Source organism: Poecilia reticulata, linkage group LG6, assembly GCF_000633615.1.
Source record: "Poecilia reticulata strain Guanapo linkage group LG6, Guppy_female_1.0+MT, whole genome shotgun sequence".
Taxonomy (NCBI): domain Eukaryota; kingdom Metazoa; phylum Chordata; class Actinopteri; order Cyprinodontiformes; family Poeciliidae; genus Poecilia; species Poecilia reticulata.
The window spans coordinates 17,302,819-17,323,927 of NC_024336.1; the positions used below are offsets into that span (position 1 = coordinate 17,302,819).

Here is a 21,109-nt window from a genome sequence, read left to right on the forward strand (position 1 = left end):
CCTGGTTATATATGACAATGCCTTGCCWTACTTTTGGTGTAGGGGATTTTTCGAAGTGGGCGGGGCTTGAGTCGGTAGTGACATCAGTGTCACCTAGCTACGCCTTTGGCTGCTCCTCCAAGTTTGCGGAAGTTTATCAATAGAGCTGGAATTATACAACTGGCAGGAGCATCAAACCTAAAGAATAACTCGTATATTCATATTTGTTTTGGCTAATTTCCGGGTGAAGTAGATGGACCTCAAGTCAGAGAAAATACAGCGGATCTTCACAAAGGTTAGTTTGAACAAATGACAACTTTGAAATGTGTTCAGTCTAAACTTTCATTTGGAAAAGCCGGCTAGCTTTGTAGGCTAGTTTCTATTAGCTTCTGTCAGCCTGAGCAAACTGGAAGAACCAGCTTAGCTACTGAAATTCTTGAAAGGAACTTAAATAAGATTACGAAGTGAGAGTGCAATTATTCTTTTTGGACGGATTTGAAGAATATTAACCCATTGAATTGAGCAACTTAAATGTATTTACCTGTACAGAAAACTATTAAAATAAAAGCTTATGCTGTTTTTCCTGTCTTACCATTACTATGACAATGAGCAAAAAGAAAAATATTAACAGTAAAATATTTAGAATTTGTGTAGAAAATGATAAATATTTAATTGGCCAATTCTTTCAAGAAACTGACAGTTTCAGTAAAAAATAAAAATAAAAATCCCTGCTCGTTTGTAAAATAACTGAAATTTGTGGCAGAAGTTTTAATAGTTCTTACTATTTTGAGTTAATTGTACAGATGTGTTAATTATTAGGATTTTAATAATACTTTAAAGTTTTAACACAAGTTGGAAAGTGATGTACAAGATTTTAAAATAAGCAGAGAAATAAAAAATTAAAAACAGCATCATAGTAAAAGTAACACAGGACAATATACAAGAATAATTCTTCATAAGTTTAAAAAAAAGGGTTATTAAAAAGAGTGCAATCTAAAGTTAGAGAAAATACCACACGAGTGCAAATCAATGTGGGTGCATCGAATATGGCTGCTCCCAAAAGTAATAGGTTTTAAAAGATGAAAGTTAATTTGTCAGTCCTTTTTTTTCCATTAAGGTTTCCTTACAAATAAAGGTTAGAAAAATATGTTTTCTCCATAACAATCCTTCTTATGTCTGTATCTCCCTCCAGATATTTAAATGTGTTGTGGTGCATCTTAATCTTTAACATATAATTGATTTTTTTGAAAAAGCTGAATGTACTTAGTTGCCTTTCTCGCTCTAAATCAATTGTGACGTTGTGTTGATATGAAATGACTACATTTCAAAAAACATTTCTTTTTTTGTCAGCTGTCAAAATCACACTGATGCGACATCAGTTGTGCAACAGAACAGGACATATTACGCCATGTCATGATTTATTTAGAGTGACTTGGAAAACTACATCCTTACTGCTGAATGACTTTTGAACGATGAAAGGTCGAGTCGTGTATCTAATAATGGGCAATAATGTCTCCTAACCCTGAGTTAAGAATATTTAGTTTGGATGAATTTAGACCTCAGGGTCAGAAACTGAGGATCATTCTTAAAGAGAATCCAGACTTTTATTGTGTAAGTCATAAAACAAATTGAGTTTTGTGCTCCCTGAGCACACAAAAAAAAAAACCCTTAAAATAAAAAACTTATCCTTTATAAATGTTATATAAATGCTTTTACTAATCGTTTCTTTTTCCCTCTACTAGTACAAATTTGGAGATGTCACAGTTGAGGAACTTCAAAAAATTAATCGCATCTTCCCAGACATGAAGCTGTACACTGGCATGTACAGTAAGTTTTTGTGCTACCTTTACATTTGTTTGACAAAATACATTCTGGTGAAAATGTATTTGCTCCCTAACATATTTCTGCTCATTAATCACATTTCAGTATCAGGAAGAGTAAATATGAACAGCAAATGACGATTTCATTTAAGGCAAACCAGGCTATCAAATCCAACCATGGCCTATGTGAAAAAGTGATTGACCTCCAAACTTAATCAGTTGCGCCAACTAACTTCCATCAAGTGTTTTCTAATGCTCACAGTGAGTCTTTTACCTCACTGTGGAAGAATTATAGCCACCTCTTCTTTCAGAATGCGTTTTACTTCAGCCTCATTGGAAGGTTTTTTGCAAGATAAAGTTTTTTCGGGACATTCTACTGCAATCTCAATGTGACTTCTCTCCAGACTTTGACCAGACCACTCCAAATTCATGATTTTTTTATTTTTTTGTGTGTTTTGTAGCAGTTCAGTGTTGGCTTGCTGGTGTGTCTGAGCTCAAGGTCACAAATCTTTGCTCAAATAATCTCCATGGGAATTTTCTGGTAGAGGACTGAATTGGTCAATTAGTTGCGTCTAATTGACCCAACTGACGAGTTGACCAGGTCCTGATGCAGGAAACTGGCCAGAATCATCACAGTTTTACCGCCATGTTTGACATCACAATGATGTAGCTTTCCTAAAATGCTCTGTTATGTAACTAGAAGCAAATCTAAGGGGGCAAATACATTTTCACAATACTGTGTTAACTTACAGGTGATGTATTGTGTTTTTCAGCATCCTCTGATAACAGCCAGATGGAGCTCCTGAAATTAACTGGCGTCATTCCTGTGAAGTATGATGGTAAGAATTTTACAAACACTGTCTATGCAGTTTTACGTCAGAGGATGTTCTAACGGCAGCCTCTCTCCTTCAGGCCGCTCCTACAACTTCCCCATTGAGCTGTGGCTTCTGTATTCATTCCCGTTCACGCCTCCGATATGCCTCCTGAGGCCCACCTCCAACATGGTGATCAGAGAGGGAAAACATGTCGACGCGAAGGGACGGATCCACCTGCCGGTTCTTCACAACTGGGATCATGTAAGCTTTCGCGTTTGCTATCTATATTCTAAAATTGCACTCGTGTCTAATTTGGCATCGGGACCTTCACTGTCTCGTAATCTTGAGTAAAAATACTGTGATTTCACATGTCTGTTACACTAAAATCTATTGCGGAATCAAACCTTTTTTTTTTTTTTTGTGGAAAAAAAAAAAGCATTTACTCCTACCGCTTCTAAAATTATATATTATTAGTGATGTAATACTGCTAAAACTCTTATGTTAGTAAATAGACCAAAGCAAAAATATAAGCACAGTGCTAAACTTACAAGTATTTTTCTGTGTTCTATGAAGGAACATAAGTATAGGAAACCGATATTAGCTGATAAATTAGCGAGTCTATCTGCTGAGTTAGCTAACATGTAATCTGCTGCTTATCTTACAGCCTCGGGTTTTTGGGATGTTTTGGGACTATTGAAACAGTACATTTGACCCTGTGTGTCTCATAGCAATAACTATCACAAGCCTAGCTGTGACGTTCTCATCAGCCTTACTCTGTTACAGCCCAGGTCATCCGTCGTGGGTCTCCTGAATGAGATGATTTCCAAGTTTGAGGAAGACCCTCCGCTATCTTCCAGGACCACAGAAGACACCAAGGACCCCAATGAGCTCATGGCTTATGTGTCTAATCTGAAGATCAATGATGGTGCTGCTCTTTACATTCACTCTTAATTTTTACCTTCACAAATCAGACTTTATTTATTTATTTTTTTTTTATGTCATTTTATATTAACTTCAGGTGGGATCAGGCATCAAGACCAGCAAAACATCAAAGTTTCAGTTGTTGGAGGAGGAGATTTGGGCATGGCGTGTGTGATGAGCATTTTATCTAAGGTAGCTAGCTATCTTAGTTTTTGACAGTGTAGCAGACAACATTTTTTTTGGTTTTGTGAGATGAGTTAATGCTACTGAGTTAATGCTTATCTCTTTTTCACATGGTGTAGTGTAATGTGGACAAACTAGTTTTTATGGACGTCGCTGAAAGCTCCTCCAAAGGCGGCGCCACGGATCTGGAAATCTTCAACCTGCCGAAGGTGCAGGTATCCAGAGGTRCGTCACTTTCTGCTCCGTCATGTTATGACTCATCGGTCCTTTTTGGCTAACAATACTTTTGGTATTTGAAACGACTCCTGGCGTTGTGCTGACAAGGTCTTTCCATGATGACTCACCACCTTGTTTGCTTAGTTTTTAAGATGTGCTTGTGTTCCAAGAAGACTTTTAGCAGCAATTACTGACCGTGTTAAATGTTTTATTACGTAGATATTTCATCTTCGGCGGGGTCCAAGGTTATAGTGGTGACAGTCAACTCATGGAACAATGACGAGTCGTATGTAAAGGTGGTCCAGACTAATGTTGACTTGTACCGAGGAATAATCCCCAATCTGGTACATCTTAGCCCCAATGCCATCCTGCTTATTGCCTCACAACCAGGTCAGTAAAAGACACTTCTTCAAAGCTTTATGCTTTTATTGCTGTCGCATAACCTCACCTCCTACCGATTCAGTGGACATCATGGCGCACGTTGCTTGGAGGCAAAGTGGTCTCCCTCCGACACGGGTGATTGGAGCAGGGTGTAACCTGGACTCCGAGCGTCTGAGCCACATTCTGGATATTAATCTGAATACACACAAACCTGCCTGGGTCATAGGAGAGCTCTCAGACAATAAAGGTGAGTGGGAGATGGTTACATAAAGGTTTATGTTAATGCTGTTTTCACAAAAAACTGGTTTAACATTTACCCTGATGGATCTTTGAGTCAGAGTGTACAGGTGCATCTCAATATATGTTCATTTATTTTAATAATAAAAAATAAATACATTAAAAGTGAAGTTCACATATGGATTCATTACACTTTGTATAATACTTCAAATATATTTGGTTTTGATGTCTCGCATTTTCCTATTGACAAAGCTACATAGATTCTCTATGGGATTTATATGTTACAATAATCCATGTTGCTTGTCACACTTTTTCCTTCCACACAACTTTCCGTTATAATGCTTGAATATAGTATTTTTTGAATAGCCAGTTTCTTTACCAATGTCTCTTCTGGGTAGCCCCTCTAGTGGACGGTGTCGGTGAATTGGACAACAATCAACTCAGCCATCTTCCTTATGAGTATTTAGGCGACAGTATGACTATAAGAGAATATTTTTGTGTTTCAAATCTGTTTTCATTGCTCTTACAAAATATTCTATATTCTTAACTTTAAAGTTTTTGTTATATTTGTTTAGAAAATCTGTTGAGATGTACCTGTAAATTTCACATGACTCCTTGAGAGCAAAGGTGGGAAACAAAATTATTCCTCTTAATTTACTCAACTCTGACCAAAATATCCGAGAAGGTAAAATCTGTTTTAATTTATAGTGTAAGATTTTCTGTGTGTAGTTACATCTTTAGTTTTGCTTGTTTACAAAAAAAAAACTCAGAATATTGGAAAATTTGATCTACAACGTTTTACACTCATAAGAAAAAACCTAATACAGTTAGAAAATGTATCTGCCTTTATTTTAACTTTTGTCCCTTTTGCTCATCTGCACCATTATTAGGGTGACAAGTTGTGTAGTTCTTCCAGCAGATCTTGCATGTGGAACATCATGCGTACCATTAAGCTTACCAGTATTTCTGTGTGTGTTTTGATAGTTCCTGTAATAAGTAACATTGGACTGAGTTCTAACGGAGAACTTGAGATCGCCCCAGGATCTAATTCTACAAAGCCGTTGCTAGACAGGTACTTTTGCTACAAACATGGACTTAAGGCGTAGCTTTTATTAATCTCTTATCATTACTCATATTTAAATTTTTTATTTTTCCCATTCAGAGCATTTGATCTCATGAAAAATCGAGGCCAGCGGTCCTGGTCTGTTGGTCTTTCTGTGGCGGACATCACCAACACCATCTTGACAGATAAGATGAAGATTCACTCCATCTCCACACTGGCTCAGGTAGCTCTTAAGTTATTAAAACAATAGATCCACTATTGCAAAGTCTCACCCTATAAGTGTACTTCAGTGAATTACAATCTCAATGAAAAGGTAATGTTAGTAGTTCCATTCAAACAGTGCAGCTCTATATAGTCATTCCTTGCATCTCAGTTATATGGCAGTTATTGTGTCAGTCAAGGAGGGTAAGCCGAAAAAGGACATCAGTGAGACCCTAGATGGTCACAAGTGTAGGAACAATGGCGGTATAAAAGGTGCACAATCAACCATACAGCCTTCAAGAATAAAATTAAAAATTTTGTAAATTAGATTTTGAGAGATTCACAATGCATGGACTGAAGCCTAGAAAATGAGTAATACACAAAAGTATAAATGATGCAAATTGTCAAATAAAGTGTYATTGCACTATTCATCCAGGTGACTATATTTGAATTGATTTATAATTTTTTTTATCTGCGTTTTGCTTTCTTAGGGCTGGAGTGGTATAGGCGCAGAGGTGTTCCTCAGCTTGCCGTGCATTATGGGAGCAAACGGATCCGCTCGGTTGGCTGGAGTGACACTGGGACCTGAAGAAGACTCCAAGCTCAGGGAAAGCGTCAACTCRCTCTTCGTCCTCATGAGTCAGATCAGAATATGAATGTAATGAGAAATCTGGGAATACTTGCTGCTAAATAGTCAGCGATGGACAGTGATTGCGCTGAAGTTTAGAAAAAAAGCCATGTAATTTCCCATGTCTGTTTCTCCTCAAAACATGGACATCGCGTACTAAATCATTGTAAAATATATATATATATATAATTGCACTTTTTTTTTTTTTTTTAGCTTGGAGGCATTGGAAGCTCATTTTGCACTCATGTTATATTGAGGTAATGTTTCATTTTCTTTTATAGCCAAGGTATTTTATGCAGAACATCTGAAAGATGAGTGCAGTCTTGGGTAACAACTCGATGTGGAAAATGCCATTCGGGATACCTTGTCTATTTATGCAAGCTAATATAATTCTGAGTAAATCACAGTTTTGGATTATGAAGATGAACTATGCATATAGTAACCCAGAAAGGGTGTGGGCTGTAGACCAGTAGACTGACTTAAATTAAGCTTTTGTATCTGCTGTCATCCCGTTTCCTTGCTCTTAGTGTACTCTTTATGCAAAAAATCTTGCATAATATGAACGGAAGCTACTCAAGACTTGTATATTTTGTAAGACTACATTATTTTGTTTTTATGCAATAAACATTTGAAAGCACACGATTGCTTGAAGAACATAACGAGACATGTATAATTAATCTCTTTATAAAACTCAAGTAGTTGCATAAATGCAGGTATGCTTTGGTCTTAGCCTCAGTTTTCATAATGACAACATTCCTTAAATGAGCAGTGATGTGTAATATGTGATGGCATTCAACAACAAAGCTCCAGTACTCTGTCATGCCAAACATACATGTATGAATGCCAAAAACAGTACTTTATAGTGAGGCAATGCAAACACAGACCAAAGTCTTAAGCCGAAGACTCTGATAGAAAAACATAGCTGCAACAGTTGCTAAGTGTCAAAAAAAAAAAAAAAAAGAAAATACTGATTTTTGGACCCAAAATAGTATAACTTAATATTTGACTATGCTTAGCCCTCCCAGATCTGCTATGGCTCAGCCTCCATGTCTAAAGATTACGTTTTCTATTTAAATAAATAAATGACACACACACACAAACTACAGCTTTTTTCCTTTGAATTACACACTGAACTCTCCCATGTTACTTGTATTCAAACTTGCTTTCTGAACGTTAACATAACACTGACTAGTAATAAAAAAAACACACTGTGGGGTGTGTTTTGTTTTCTGACCACTAGATGGCGCCATCTTCAAACGTGTCAACTTCTACTGAAAAACAAACGGTCTCTGCCAATATTATATTACATTAGGTCCCCAACGTTAATATATACATGAACATATACATAGTATATCCTTGCTGTAAAAACGTATATAACTGAAAGAGCTTTCTCCTCCCAAGCCCCCCAAAAATGTAACGCATTTTATTTATAAAAGAGCCCCAGAGTACCCACTGCAACCTCCCAGGGAAAGAATCTGAAATGTCTAATACTTTTTTCTGCATTTACATTTATCATTTATTGCACCATCCTTACTGCTGCTGGTGCTTACAACGTTAAGGAAATTGTAGTTGTATTAGTACTCCATGAATACACTCTGGTTTAGTAGAAATCCTGCGTTAAGCTACGCTTATTGTAGGCTAATGACATTTTCTCAGCGTTTGACCAATGGAAGATTTGTGAGCCTGCTCACACTTTACTGCAAACTCCACCTGAATACTTTGACTGTAATGATGGTGTTAACTGGTAGCCCTTTTGTTAGAGTTGCTGTACTAAGTACTCCATGTTAATATTAAGACACCTTTTTGGAACAAAATTAGCATAGCTAGAGGTGGAAGAATGGTGATACGTGCACTACGCTTCTGTTCAAAACACAATGCATTTCTATGATTAACCAACGGGCAGTCACACTTCTTGACATCAGTATTAAATACAAGTTTGACAACACTTCCATTAGAAACATGGTACAATTTTCACAGACGTGGGTACAGTAGCTGGACATGAAAAATGCTATATTACACATGCACGCAGAAATATTTGACAAATATTGGGACTACTGGCCCTTTTATCTTTACAACAGCTTTGAAAATCAATTAGATGAATTATCAACTGCCCAATCAAAAAGTCACTGATTTGGGAAGCTTTTGTCCAACAGGAGGCGTCCTACAGAAGTTTGGGCTGGACTGTACCCCTGCCATTCCCACCGGTGACTGTCCTGAGGACCTGGAGTGAGCTGGGGGAGACCCTGTGTAAAGCAAAGGTGCAGGGAAGGCAGAATGGTCTCTGGGGGCTCTGGAGAAATTCTTAGAGTAAATGGGTGATGAGGACCTGTTTGGGTCTGAGCAGAGGGCAGAGGTGCACTGAAATGGGGAGAGTTTGTCTGCAAAGCTGGGTGGTGGAGGAGGGATGATGGAATCATCCACCCAGCTGGCGTCTCCTTTATATTCTGGTTCTTGAGGCAACTTCGGGAGGGCGCACATCACAGGGGGAAGAGGAGAGGGGGGAATGAAGAGAGGAGGTGGGGGAACGGGGAAGAAGGTAGGGTCATAGGCTCTGTCAGTAGCATGGGTGGAGTTGCTGTTTATGCAGGGAAATTCCTCAGGAGTAGAGGCAAGCAGTCTCTCCACAAAGCGATCCTCGTCATCAGCTTCAGAAAGATTATCATACTGAGATGTGTTGGAGGGCCTCCTGTCACCCATGGACCCAGGAACATAAAGGGAAACTGGGAACTTGGTTGGTTTTGAGGGTGGGACTCTGGAAGACGACAAGGAGGGTGATGTGTGAACAAAGTGAGAGGAAGATTTTGTAGAAGTATTTTTGTTTGTGAAGTTGTGCGGGGAAGGTTTTGGACTTGGCCTCGGTGATGGCTTCAGTGGAACAACCAGCGGTGAGGCTGACCGAGGGGAAGGAGAGTGACGATGCAGGTCTGGATGAGTCCCAGGTCCCAGGCAGGGTGATTCCCGGCCCAGAGACCTTTGGTCAATCTGCTCAGGGTAAAACAATGGTGGAGGTGGTAGGTCAGGAAGATCCATGAGTTCCTCCTCCGCTTGCATAGTCACAGCATCCAAAGGAGAGGGTTCATAGGGGGGAGGCCAGTCCATGGACTCCTCCTGAGACTCTACATCAGTTGTCTGGTTCTCAGGTTTTCTATACTCTTGGCAAACCACTGGGGATGAAGTCTTCATATCTCTACCCAAACCTATGGAAATTGATGGTTTGTTTTCCTTTGGAGGTACTGGAGGTGATCTGCAATGCCTCAGGGAAGAAGGCGTTCCCTGTGTGGGGACAGCTACTGGAGACATGGAAAATGTGTTTGCTCCAGAGAGGCTCATTGAATTCTGGAGTTCAGAGGGAGAAGGAATCTGATGATTGGCGGTTGCATCTGTTTTCTGGGTCTCTATTATAGGCTTGCTGTTGGTCTGCAGGTTTATTTTCACCTCCGGATGCAAGTTAGGCTGCAGCGGCACAAGGACAACTGGTCTCTCCTGACCCAGAGGCTTCTTTGGGAGCTCATCTGACTTAGCTAAAAAAAAGAAAGAAAACAGGCATGAGAAGGAAACAGAAAAATACAGTGCTTCTTGAGAATCATATTTTGTCACATTACCCTCAGTGTGCTTTTAATAGGTATTTTATTCACTAGAGCAATACAAAATAGTTGCAAAGTGGAAGTAMACATATRTGTGGTTTTCAAAATGTTTACATATAAAATATGAAAAATCAGTGGTGCATTTTTATTAACCATATTTTATCTTGATGCACCTAAATAAAATCCAGTGCAAGCAACTACCTTCAGAAGTCACAGAAGTACATAGAGTTCATCTTGTAAATCAATGTCTGCATAAATGCATACTTATTTATTTATTTTACTTTAATTTAGAAATGTTTCATCTTTTCTGTAACTTCACAACAGTCAAAGCAGCACTGCTAATCAGAGTTTATCAGACAAAGTGATGCCTGAGGCTTAAGAGCATGAAGACAATGAAACACTGCTGCACCTGGAGGAGGTTGATCCAACTTTTTACTGCGCAGCTCTGACATCGCCGTCTGTAGCTGTTCGACCACCAGATCATCCAGCAGGAGGAACGAATCCGCCAGCTGCTCCTGGAGAAACTCCCTTAAGTCCTCCAGCTGGAGCTTTATGAGGCGTTCTGATTAAACACAAGATATTGATGTAAAAACAGCTAAATTAATCTACATGATAATGTTTTATTCCAAGTGTGGGGTAAATGAAAGATAAAAATGCTTGTTGACAATTCAACCATCTATTTAAATGGAAGAAGTCAACCAATACGCTGAGAGAATGCTCAACTGTGCATCCAATGAAAAGTCAGCTTTTGATTCTTCTCCACAGTAATGGGCTGCTTGAGTTATGCAAGGAAGCTTGCCTTGTAATCCACACAATAACACTCAGAAGTCAGACAAGATGCCCAGATACAGCAGTAACTCCCTCAGCGCAGCACATAAAGACAAAGATAAAACATACATGAGCTTCTCACTCACTTTTGTGTAACTTGAGGATTGTGTAAGCCATGGCGGTTAGTATCCTCTCTCCTTCCAATATGTAGATGTCCCATAAGCGGAGGGTGAGGGTGAATGGTGTCTGTTATGGAAACAGCAGAGGGGGAAAAATGGAATAAATAATTAAAAACAACAGCAACAATTCAGACGGTTCATGTTTGAAAAGCTGAAAAAGCATCCAAATACTGACTCTGTCGATAAAGCACTGGAGAAACCATTTGGTGGAGTAAATCCCTGTCGTCATCTGCTCCTTGTCCTGTGGGGACACAAATCAACGTGAAACCGAGTCTCAGAGTAAATGTTCCAACAGAACTTGTTATAAATCACAGTTTTCAAAACCGGCTGAACATCGTGATGAAGCCAGCGAGCTTAAGCATCAGTCAGACATGCACGGCGACTCACCAGGTGTTTCTTCAGCTTGGGCAGCATTCTGGAGAGGATGAGTTCATGATGAGTCTGGAATCGTTGCAACTTGGGAAATCCAGGAATGAAAAATCCTACAAGATAGAAAAAAAAAATGACTAAGTGATAATACGGCGTGCAGTAATGACCGCAGCATTAACACTGCTGTGAAAAAGTATTTCCCACAAAACATTTCTTTAGTTTTTGATTTTTTTGTAACGATCAAACACACATTTCCACCAGACAAACAAAACTTGAATAAAAACGTGCAGTTTTCACATGAAGATTATTTCTTTAATCTGCAAATTAAAGAAATGTGCAGAGTGTGATTTCCCTACATTTTCATGTGATTTTGGCCACTGCCAAAATCACATAAAAGATAGTTAAAAAGAGAGAGAAAAAAAACCCATTGGTCAGCCTTTTATTTTTGTACATCTGCATCTTCTCATTATCGTTACCATGCATGGAGTGCTTGCTGTCGGTGAGGAGCTGGGATAAAGCCCAGAAGGCATCTTCCTCGTTTAGGTACATGAGTAGAATTGCAGCGATCTGACTCATCCCCTGGCAGTAGCTAACCTCCTGGAACAAAAACAGCAGAGCAAAGTGTTTATGTCAAACAGAGTGGACAAATGAGAGGGACTCATCATAATTTAACAAAGCACACTTATATAGGTCAAAATATAACGCACCCGACAGTCTGACGTAACTGTATAAAACTAAATAGCTCTACTTAATTTTTGAAACAACAATTTACAGTAAACATTTTTCAAATATTTACAGTCATACCCATACATTCTCAGTGTTATTATGTTTTCCTGTTGAATTACCACCAAGCTGACATCGGAATGATTCACTGATTTACATGAAACAAGCCCTTGGCATTGGCAAACACAGACACGCACATGGTATCTGTCCATATTAAGGAGGATTTGCTTTGCAGATAGAAATAGAAGCCCAAAATGTGTCCTGTCAAGGCCAAACGGTAAGTATAATTAGGGTTAAAGAGAGGTTAAACTGCACATTCCCTACATTTTTCTCTACCAGCACATATGTGAAAAAGTCAAACATCCTCCTCTCTATTTTGCCTTTCCTTTTTCTCTCTTAGCTCTCCCACTGACCCAATTTCTTTTGAGCATTGTGTGAGAAGAGTGGGAAAAGGAGAAAAAAGGAGCAACGCATGCCCATTTCCTCTGGCTCATGCACCTCCACCACAGAGGAACTGATGAAAAAAAAAAAAACCTATCAGAAAAACAGTCCTGGGTGTGGGGTAGCATTTAGACTGCTAGGTAGACAACAGCCATCTTTATCTAGACAAATGTTAACTAGACCCTCTTAAAGCACAGCAGTACATTTCGGAACATGTATTAGATGCAGCAATATGAGGGCCTTAAAGTGGATACAAGAAATATTCAGTCTGATAGGCTTTAGAAATAATAATAGCTGTAACATAATTTCCCGTGAAGCTGAATTTACTGAAAGAATATTTCTTCTGTGTCATGAAAAGATACGATGATCGGACCTTCTAGAATAGCGGTTCTCAACGTGGGCGGTACCGCCCCCCAGGGGGCGTTCAGAGGACGGCAGGGGGCGCTGGCGGACATTTTTACAAAAGGGGGGCGCTGGGATGCCTTTGGGGGGCGKTTAGTCGAAGGTAAACTTTACACCTTAAATCCACAACAATACCAGTTTAGACTTTGAGCAACTTGGTAAAACTGTATTGTGTAACATTAAATCATGCTTGGCTGCAACGATGGCAGCTCTTCTTGTGTTTAGTGTTTGTAGCTTCATGGCGCAGCTCCGCTCCGCATCAGTTCAGCGTTTCACCGGCTGATGACGCTGCTGTGATTCACTTTGTCTGGTATTTATGTAGGCTACATGTGTTTTGGCAGTTCTGTGATCATGTCAAAGCAGCAACTTATATTAAAAAGTGTTTTTTTGTCCGTTTGAAGGCTGCCCGCTTCCATGGAAGGACAACCGAAAATCGCTCTTATAAACATATAATTACTAAAATCACGATGCCCTCACTTTGTATCCCTCTGAAAAATGAACCCATTTAAATAAAGAAATCCCTCCATGGGTGATACCACGATAGAGAGCGATCATTTTATAGCGTTAACACCGGTGCTGTAARKGGTCCGRYATGAAACGGGTTTGATGGAACAACGGTACAGCACTTTTAAATTTCAATAATCAGAACATCGAAATTGTTTCCGTTGTTTTAAAAGGTTTATGTCAGTCTGCCTTTTCACCATCGATATGTTTTCCGACCGCTGTGCACCTTAGGGAGTTAAAAAACAAACAAACAAAAAAACGACGCGCACATTGCGCAAAACTCTGAAACTGGAGAAGCGGGACATAAAACGGAGCGACAAACTAGGTGTGAATTATGGCATAAAAACAGAGAATCCGACGCTGAACAGTGAAAAATCAACACATGATGTGAAACACATCATGACAATTAGGCAGCGCAGCAGGTGATGAGTGAAAATTACTGAGCGTCAATAAACGATCAAATAAATCTAGCAACAGTAAAGAAACTAAAGTGGACATAGCAATAAACCGAGAGAGGATAAAACGAATCAAATGAAACTAAATGGAAATGAATGAAGAACAAAATGGAAGAATAAACTAAGAAACTAAAGTAAATACGGAGGAATAAACTGGTATGGCAAGACCTTTAGAGCAATAATTAATACAGAGACTGTATGGCAAAGAATAAATAGACACTATTTCCAGATAAAAGGTAAAATAATATTGTTGAAGTGCCATGGGCAGGGGCGCAACTACACATTATTCAGGTGGATGCGAAAACATAAATCGGCGCCCCCCCACAAAGGAGCGTAGAAACATACGCTCGCCTCCTCCCCCCAACCCCCCTCCTCCAGACGCCGATACATTTAGGGCAAAACTCGCTACATTTACCCCATTATGTGCGCGAGGTGAAGGAGCGTAAGGGGCGCTGAAATGTACGGGAAAACATAATCGGTGCGCCGATTCTAAACATCTACAATAATGATAGTAACATTAATAAAATAATTGTCAGTGCAAAGTATCTTACAAATTCTTTGGTGGGGGGCGGTGAGGGACCTGGATTAGGGCTAGGGGGGCGCTGGCCCGAAAAAGGTTGAGAAACACTGTTCTAGAACAATCTGTAAGTGGATGAGATGAATTAAGCATTTAGCATTTACAGATGAGGATAAATTTGTAACCCAAGGCTTGTTGCAGTACCATATTGCCACACCGAGAATTTTAGAAAAGTAAAATCTTTAATTTGAGTCATTTTGTTCAGTTGGGGGGGGGGATGTTAAGAAATAATAAGTGTTTTATCGCTAAGAGGCGAGCGACCATGCTTCTTAGTGAAAACCACAATGGAGCAGGATCGTTCAGCTGAGCTTGAAATAGTATAAACAGGGGTGATCACTTGTTTACACAGTCCAAACAGTTCACGTTCACAGACAGGCAGAAATATGTTACGACCTCAGTATCCAGCCCAGTGGCTAATAGAAATTAGCCCCTGAATCATGTCCTATTTCTACACCAAAGGTAAATAGAAATCTATGTACTAATTAGTTTAATTCAAAGTATAACTATAAAAATTACTTCAATTTCTTTGAAAGACATTATAAAGGGAATTAGTATTTATGGCACCATTACATTTGTTAAAACCCATAAACATAGAATTAGTTTTTCTCTATTTTTTTTTTTTTTTTAGTTTGTGATCATGCTACTGCTGTAAAACTTTATTTATTTCAAGGCTTTACACATCTTAGGACAGGCATGGGAGAGTTGTCAAAATCTGTACCTGTGTAAAATAATCTCATTAGCAGATATATGTTTAATGTGGAAGAGATTTAAAAATGCAGCAAAGATAGAAAAGACAAAACATGTAAAATGGTAAACCGTCTGTATTGTAAAATGTCAATACTGTAAACATACCGGTGGCACAATTATCCTGTTTCTGGTTAAGCCCCACACGTGAGAGAAACAAACTCCAAGAACATCGTAATATTACAACTAAATCTAACTGGTTGGATTCTGAATCACTTTCATCAGAGAGACTTGGTTCAACAAGACTTCCTTTTTATTTTTAATATTAGTAATAGCAGGATATTTGATGTCATAGAAATACAGTAATTGAGTTTACGATGGCAAATTAGGATGTTGAACATCCTTTGATCAAATGTTTTGTTAGAAGCATATATTATTTATTAGAGAATAGTTTTTCCTTGACAATGAAAACAAGAGCAATGTCATTATCTTATTTCAGTTATATAAACCAAATTCTTTAGCAGAGTTTGGTTTAATTATGTACATAGATGAATAGCTGCTGGTGGTCACACTGGTAAATTCTGATGGAGCAGATTCAGGCTTAACCACACTCATAAATAAAAGCTCCAAATAGAACAAGAACAGATGGGTCTATAATGCTTAGCCAGCTCTACCAAAACTGAAAAGAAACCAACGCCACTGAAGAACTTGTGGTTGGTGCTCCACTGATGTGTTACTTTTAAATGCAAGGCAAGTGCACTCAAAAAAAGAAGAAAAAAAAGCTTGTTGCGCAACACTGGATTTGCGCACAACACTGGGTTTGCACATATAGATTGTCAGAAAACACTTACCGTGTTGTAGACAGAGTAAGCGGCCAGTACGTGAAACAGTGCCTGCTGCCTGGAGAGGGAAAAAAATTAAAAAATAAAATAAAAACCTGATTAAACAAGGATGTGGTTCCTGAGACATATTCATGACAGCATTGAAACTCACAGGAATATTGTCCTGAGGGATCACATAAAGACTGTATAAGTGTTCTATACGTTAATGCTAGCAGGTCTTTTATTTTACATATATATGTATATATGTTAGTTGATGTTACTGCTACTACTGCTTGCGTGTTCTTATATTAACAAGTTCAGTTGCTTTTGGTGACGAGCAATTTTCAAGTCTTGTAACACATTCTCGTCTGAATTTGGGTCTGGTCTCTGACCACTGCTATGCGGCTCTGGCTCTGTGTGTTGGGTTGTTGTTCTACTGGCTGTTGAGTCTCTCACTAAAGTCATTCCATTTTGAGCCTCTCAATTTTTTTTTTCAGATATTGCCCTGCACCTATTCATCCTCAAATCTAGTCCCCCAGTTGGAGAAAAGCGTTTCTACAGCATGATGCTGCCACCACCACAACCATCTTATATGTGGGGATTTTACAATATGTTCAGGTAATGTCCACACACTACATTTTGCATGTAGGGCAAGATGTTCTGTTTTGGTCTCCTCTGACCAGAGCAACTTCTCCCACATGTTTGTTATTTTTATTCATGTAGTTTCTCAGAAACTGCAAACAGAACTTTTTATGGTTTTCTGTCAATAGTACATTTCTTCTCACCACTTGTCCATCAAGGGCAGCTTTGTGGAAAGCACAAGTAATAGTTCTTGTCCTGTTAACAGATTCTCCCACATGAGCTATAGATCTCTTCAGCCCTTCCTGAACCAGCATGGGCCTCCTGTCTGCTTATTTAATTAATCTTCCTCCCCTGCCTGTCAGTTTAGGTAGATAGGTCATGCTTTGGTAGGTTTGCATTTGTGCCATCCTCTTTATTTACAAATAATGGATTGAATGAAGGCATTAATTTTTTTTTCAGGGACATTTGAATAAAGGAAGTCGAACGTGCCATTTCCTTTTACATTCCAATTACATTTTATTTTTTTCTTAAAATCTTAATCAAACAAACTGAAGATTGTGTTTGATGTCTAAAAATGAGGAAACAGTAAGAGAGATGAACAGTTTTGCAAAACTCTACGATCTTGCATCTTCAATCAATCCTTTCTCACTCAAGCATTTTGTGGTGTGCATCTGTCGAATTACATGTTGAGACTCAAAAGTTTTAGACAGTCGGCACAAAGCACCTATTGTTTGCACATGTGAATGTGTTTGTGAGTGGGGGGAGAGGGGGGCATTGAGAAAACATAATGTAAATGTAAAGAGGATGTTTCCCCTGTAGGCCTCAATGACAAATCCAGTGTCAGAGACAGGAAAGGAGCTTTAAATAGCTGTCAGTGTCTCAGTGTCTGTGGACAGCTGTTGACTTGCAGGGAAGGAGTGGGTAGTCAGGCAGGATGAAGTGGTGTTTTGGTCTGTTTTGGACTTAGCAGCTTTGAATTCAAGGGGAAGTACATTACAAAGGAAAAGATGAGAGCACTCTTCTACTGTCAGAGATACAAAAAGTGGCTTCTGCAACTGCCTCTAATTTAAAAACAAAAAATATAAAGATTTGAGTAGGTCTCTGAATTGGTGTGAAATCTGTCACTGTTTGCTGGCATTTGTGCACATGTGCCTTTGTACCGGTGCACATTCTGTGTGAGCGCCATTTCCTGTGGGGCTTTGTGCGCTGACAGGAAGGCTAATAAAATGCTGAGAGAAGGAAACCACCTCTCTGTTTTTTTTTTTTTTGTAACTGCGTAGTGTGCTTTATAGTTTAGGCCAGAGGTCACACCCTGCAGGAATCCCACTTGGGGCAAATAAAAAAAACAAAAAATTGTCATCAATGTTTACATAAAATACCCAAAACATTATGTCAAAAAATAAAATTGTCTACAAGTAGATGTTTGGATTAAGCCAAAAATAGGAAGTAAAAATTATTGAAAATGGCTGTAAACAATAAAGTGAATAATAGTAAAAAACTGAAATGCAAATGAAGAACTCACTTCACTCCAAAGCGGTCCCTGAACATGATGTGGTTCCTGAATGTTCTGTTGACGTCCAGGTCTATCTGCTTGATCTCTGTAGAGAAGTTTTGAGCCTGCTGCTTCATTTTCTGAACCACAAAAGATTTTTCCACAATACCATCCGTCAGTTAAACACTACCAACTATTGTCCTTGTAATAATAATAACAAAAAAATCCCCATACCTCATATTTTCCCGGATTGTCTCGTTTGACTCTTTCGACCTCCAAAAGCGAGGCCCACGCCTGGCCTCTCAGCTGCAGAGGAATGCCTTTATACACACGCTTCACCAGCTGAAATACACAATATGTAACAATATGCAATCAATCTTCACCACAGCAATCACAGGAGAAAGGCGCAGATTCATGTGTATTCCACTTCCAAATCTCAAAGGTTAAGAACTTTTGCTTGTAGTCATTTTTCTTTTGTGGCTGACCACAGAAATCGGGGAAAAGATGGTGGTGGTGGTGGTGGTGGTGGGTGGTAAATAAGAAAATCAGCAATGCTTTAAAAGGTAATGGAAAACAGATTATAAAAAGGCATGGAAATTAAACATCCCGTAGCAGAATGAAAAAAATAGAAGCAAAGATGCTAAATTGAGACGGCATGCTGGCATCTTATGGGAGCCACTCTTAACCTTTTCACTGTTCTTGTATTTGTTCCATTTCCTCAACATCTTCAGCCATTTGTCCACTCGCTCCAACTCCTGTTGCTTTTGCTGAAAAGGCAAAACGTAGAACATCATAAGTGTCCAATGCATGAGTGAGAGGGCAAAAATGTATCGCATGAGCAGTAAAGAAAGTCCCTACCTTCTCTTCAAGTGCAGTGGGTGTCGGCAGTTCTTCCTCACTGGAGCAGAAATACATGTGCATCAGTGACTCAATTATGCGCTTTAAATAGTTAGTTACGATGAAGTGAAAAATTCAAAAAACAGAAAGTTGTAAAAAAATAAAAGCAGATGCTATGGTCAGAAGTTTAGATACACTCTTCATACACAGGAATTTTGTGATTATAATGACACATTTGAATTATTGTTTTTTTTTAGACAATAATGATATATGTGGGGGGGGGGTTTATGAATTGTTTAAGTTTAAATTTAGCACTAACTTTAATCTACAAACTGGACTAAATATCGTGTTTGCTATTTTCTATTCTGACCAAGGTTATATGTGGTTAACTATAAGTTTCAATCAATCATGATGGCAACAAAAGTCCAGTCAGAATTTTGCTAAGAGTTTTTTGATGGTTTCAAAATTCATGTGGTTTCACTGCAAAACCCCCCCCCCCGAAGAGACATTTAACCAAATTCCTGGGCAGATATGTACATGCATGCATATTTCATCTTGTGTGGGCATAATTTTAACCTATTCAAAATAGGAAATTCTGAATAAATTAAAACTTGAAAGTTCTTGCTGAGAAGCCAAGAACTTTCAACTCTACAACTAACAACTCTTTAAAGTTGTTAGTTGCACGATCGTTCCCCAGGAATAGCAACAATTCCAAGTCATAAAGAGCCGGAAAGCAGTTAAATTTATACTATTAATGAGTAGACAGAAAGATTTCACTCATGGATTTCACATTATGAAATAAAATGACAACAACCCAGTTTTAAAGTTACTTACTGCAGGAAGCCGAAGCGGTCAGTGACTTTATAAATGCTAAAGTCAGCGTCCTCCCATGGGTTAATGCTGACGCCCTCTTGCCTGCCCTAAAAAGCAAAACACATTTAGTCCAGATTGAGAAGATCAGGGCATGCTGGTTTGTCACTAAATATTTACCTTTATCCCATTTTATTTCAACTTAAGGTTTATATACAAGGAAAGCAATCTGAAAAAGTCTCCTTTTTATCAACGGCACCAGAGTTTAGGGATTCATTGTAAATTCTAATCCCAATCAAGATAGTTGACTAAAAAACATAAAGCCTGATACTTCTGAGATTCAAAAAAAATCCAGCCATTAAACTTGAAGGCTGACATCGTATGATTCTGATTCAATATGAAGTGGTTAGTGATTTCATTGTCAGTTTAAAATAAACCTCATTTGTAATTTCCTAGTGAAAATTTCCCAATGTCAATTTATAAGCCACACATTCAAAATGCGTCATCCTGTTCACAATGTACAACAAAAGATAAAATTGCAGGCCATCCTTATCATAAGGCATCATAAGATGAACATCAACTTACCTTGTCATATTTACTGATAATTTCTGCCCGTTCTTCTGCTATCAATGCATCTATATCCTTCTTCATGTCAAAATCTAGAAGCAGGCAGAAAAACGAGATCTCAGTAAATGCAACTGGCATCCAAACATGAAAAGAACAATTTTTCTTATACTCCAAACTTGTTTGTTTTCAAAAGCTGTTTTGATATTAAGGCAAGCAAACGGAATAATCTACCCAAAGGTGTATAGTATGATAAATATAGCTGATAAAATTCATATATTTTCATACTGTGCTTTTTACACTACTAATGGATAAGATCTTTTGGAGATATTCTCACCATTATATATCTATTTCATTATCAGGAAGCACTTGACGCCTACTGAATTAGCATCTAAAGAATACAGAACAAAAACCCACACTTCATTTTCAAGGAGGGCTGACAGAAACAACAATTAGAATGTAATTAGCTATATTCAATTCTGAATCAAAAAAATTTCCAGAGAAACTAAATCTAAATTTAAAAGCGTGCAAAGTACACTCTTTGGCAGTTATGTTTTCATTTTTTATTTGTGGTCTTAAAAACATTGTAGATTTTCTCCTCTGCTTCCCATCTTCTGTAGTACTTTGTGTGAAATCACAATGAAATAGTTTGTCGTTTATGACAAAATGTGAAAATGGTCAAGGTGTATGTGTGCTTGTGAACGGTAAAGTGCATACAGACTTTAAGTGTGAAGTGATCAACTCTGAACATCAGATTGTTGATAGAACAGTTTGTGATTTTAAAATATTTTTAGAAATGCATACTAGTCTTTCAAAAAAAATGTTGATGTGTTTGGTCATGATAACAGACATTTAGGAATAATTTTGTTGTTT

The 21,109-nt window shown here is 38.4% G+C and overlaps 2 protein-coding genes across 2 annotated transcripts in view; one reads left to right on the forward strand and one right to left on the reverse strand.

Moving 5' to 3' along the window:
* Nucleotides 1–7,404, forward strand: uevld (UEV and lactate/malate dehyrogenase domains). Its single transcript, XM_008411546.2, has 12 exons — nucleotides 1–274; nucleotides 1,722–1,806; nucleotides 2,573–2,638; nucleotides 2,712–2,875; nucleotides 3,398–3,539; nucleotides 3,633–3,727; nucleotides 3,838–3,943; nucleotides 4,154–4,324; nucleotides 4,398–4,562; nucleotides 5,537–5,624; nucleotides 5,715–5,838; nucleotides 6,308–7,404. Exons 1-12 carry the CDS (start codon nucleotides 233–235, stop codon nucleotides 6,470–6,472), a joined length of 1,413 nt encoding a protein of 470 aa, XP_008409768.1. The 5' UTR covers nucleotides 1–232; the 3' UTR covers nucleotides 6,473–7,404.
* Nucleotides 6,640–21,109, reverse strand: part of LOC103466153 (USP6 N-terminal-like protein) — a 26,638-nt gene continuing 12,168 nt past the window's right edge. Inside the window, exons 2-14 of the mRNA XM_008411545.2 lie at nucleotides 20,258–20,331; nucleotides 19,697–19,782; nucleotides 18,884–18,923; nucleotides 18,712–18,792; nucleotides 18,260–18,367; nucleotides 18,056–18,165; nucleotides 15,982–16,030; nucleotides 11,821–11,941; nucleotides 11,363–11,457; nucleotides 11,151–11,216; nucleotides 10,943–11,042; nucleotides 10,438–10,590; nucleotides 6,640–9,965 (exon numbers count right to left, since the gene is read on the reverse strand). Of these exons, the coding sequence (XP_008409767.1) occupies nucleotides 8,560–9,965; nucleotides 10,438–10,590; nucleotides 10,943–11,042; nucleotides 11,151–11,216; nucleotides 11,363–11,457; nucleotides 11,821–11,941; nucleotides 15,982–16,030; nucleotides 18,056–18,165; nucleotides 18,260–18,367; nucleotides 18,712–18,792; nucleotides 18,884–18,923; nucleotides 19,697–19,782; nucleotides 20,258–20,323 (2,481 nt within the window). The 5' untranslated portion in view covers nucleotides 20,324–20,331 and the 3' untranslated portion in view covers nucleotides 6,640–8,559. The remainder of the gene's footprint in view (nucleotides 9,966–10,437; nucleotides 10,591–10,942; nucleotides 11,043–11,150; nucleotides 11,217–11,362; nucleotides 11,458–11,820; nucleotides 11,942–15,981; nucleotides 16,031–18,055; nucleotides 18,166–18,259; nucleotides 18,368–18,711; nucleotides 18,793–18,883; nucleotides 18,924–19,696; nucleotides 19,783–20,257; nucleotides 20,332–21,109) is intronic.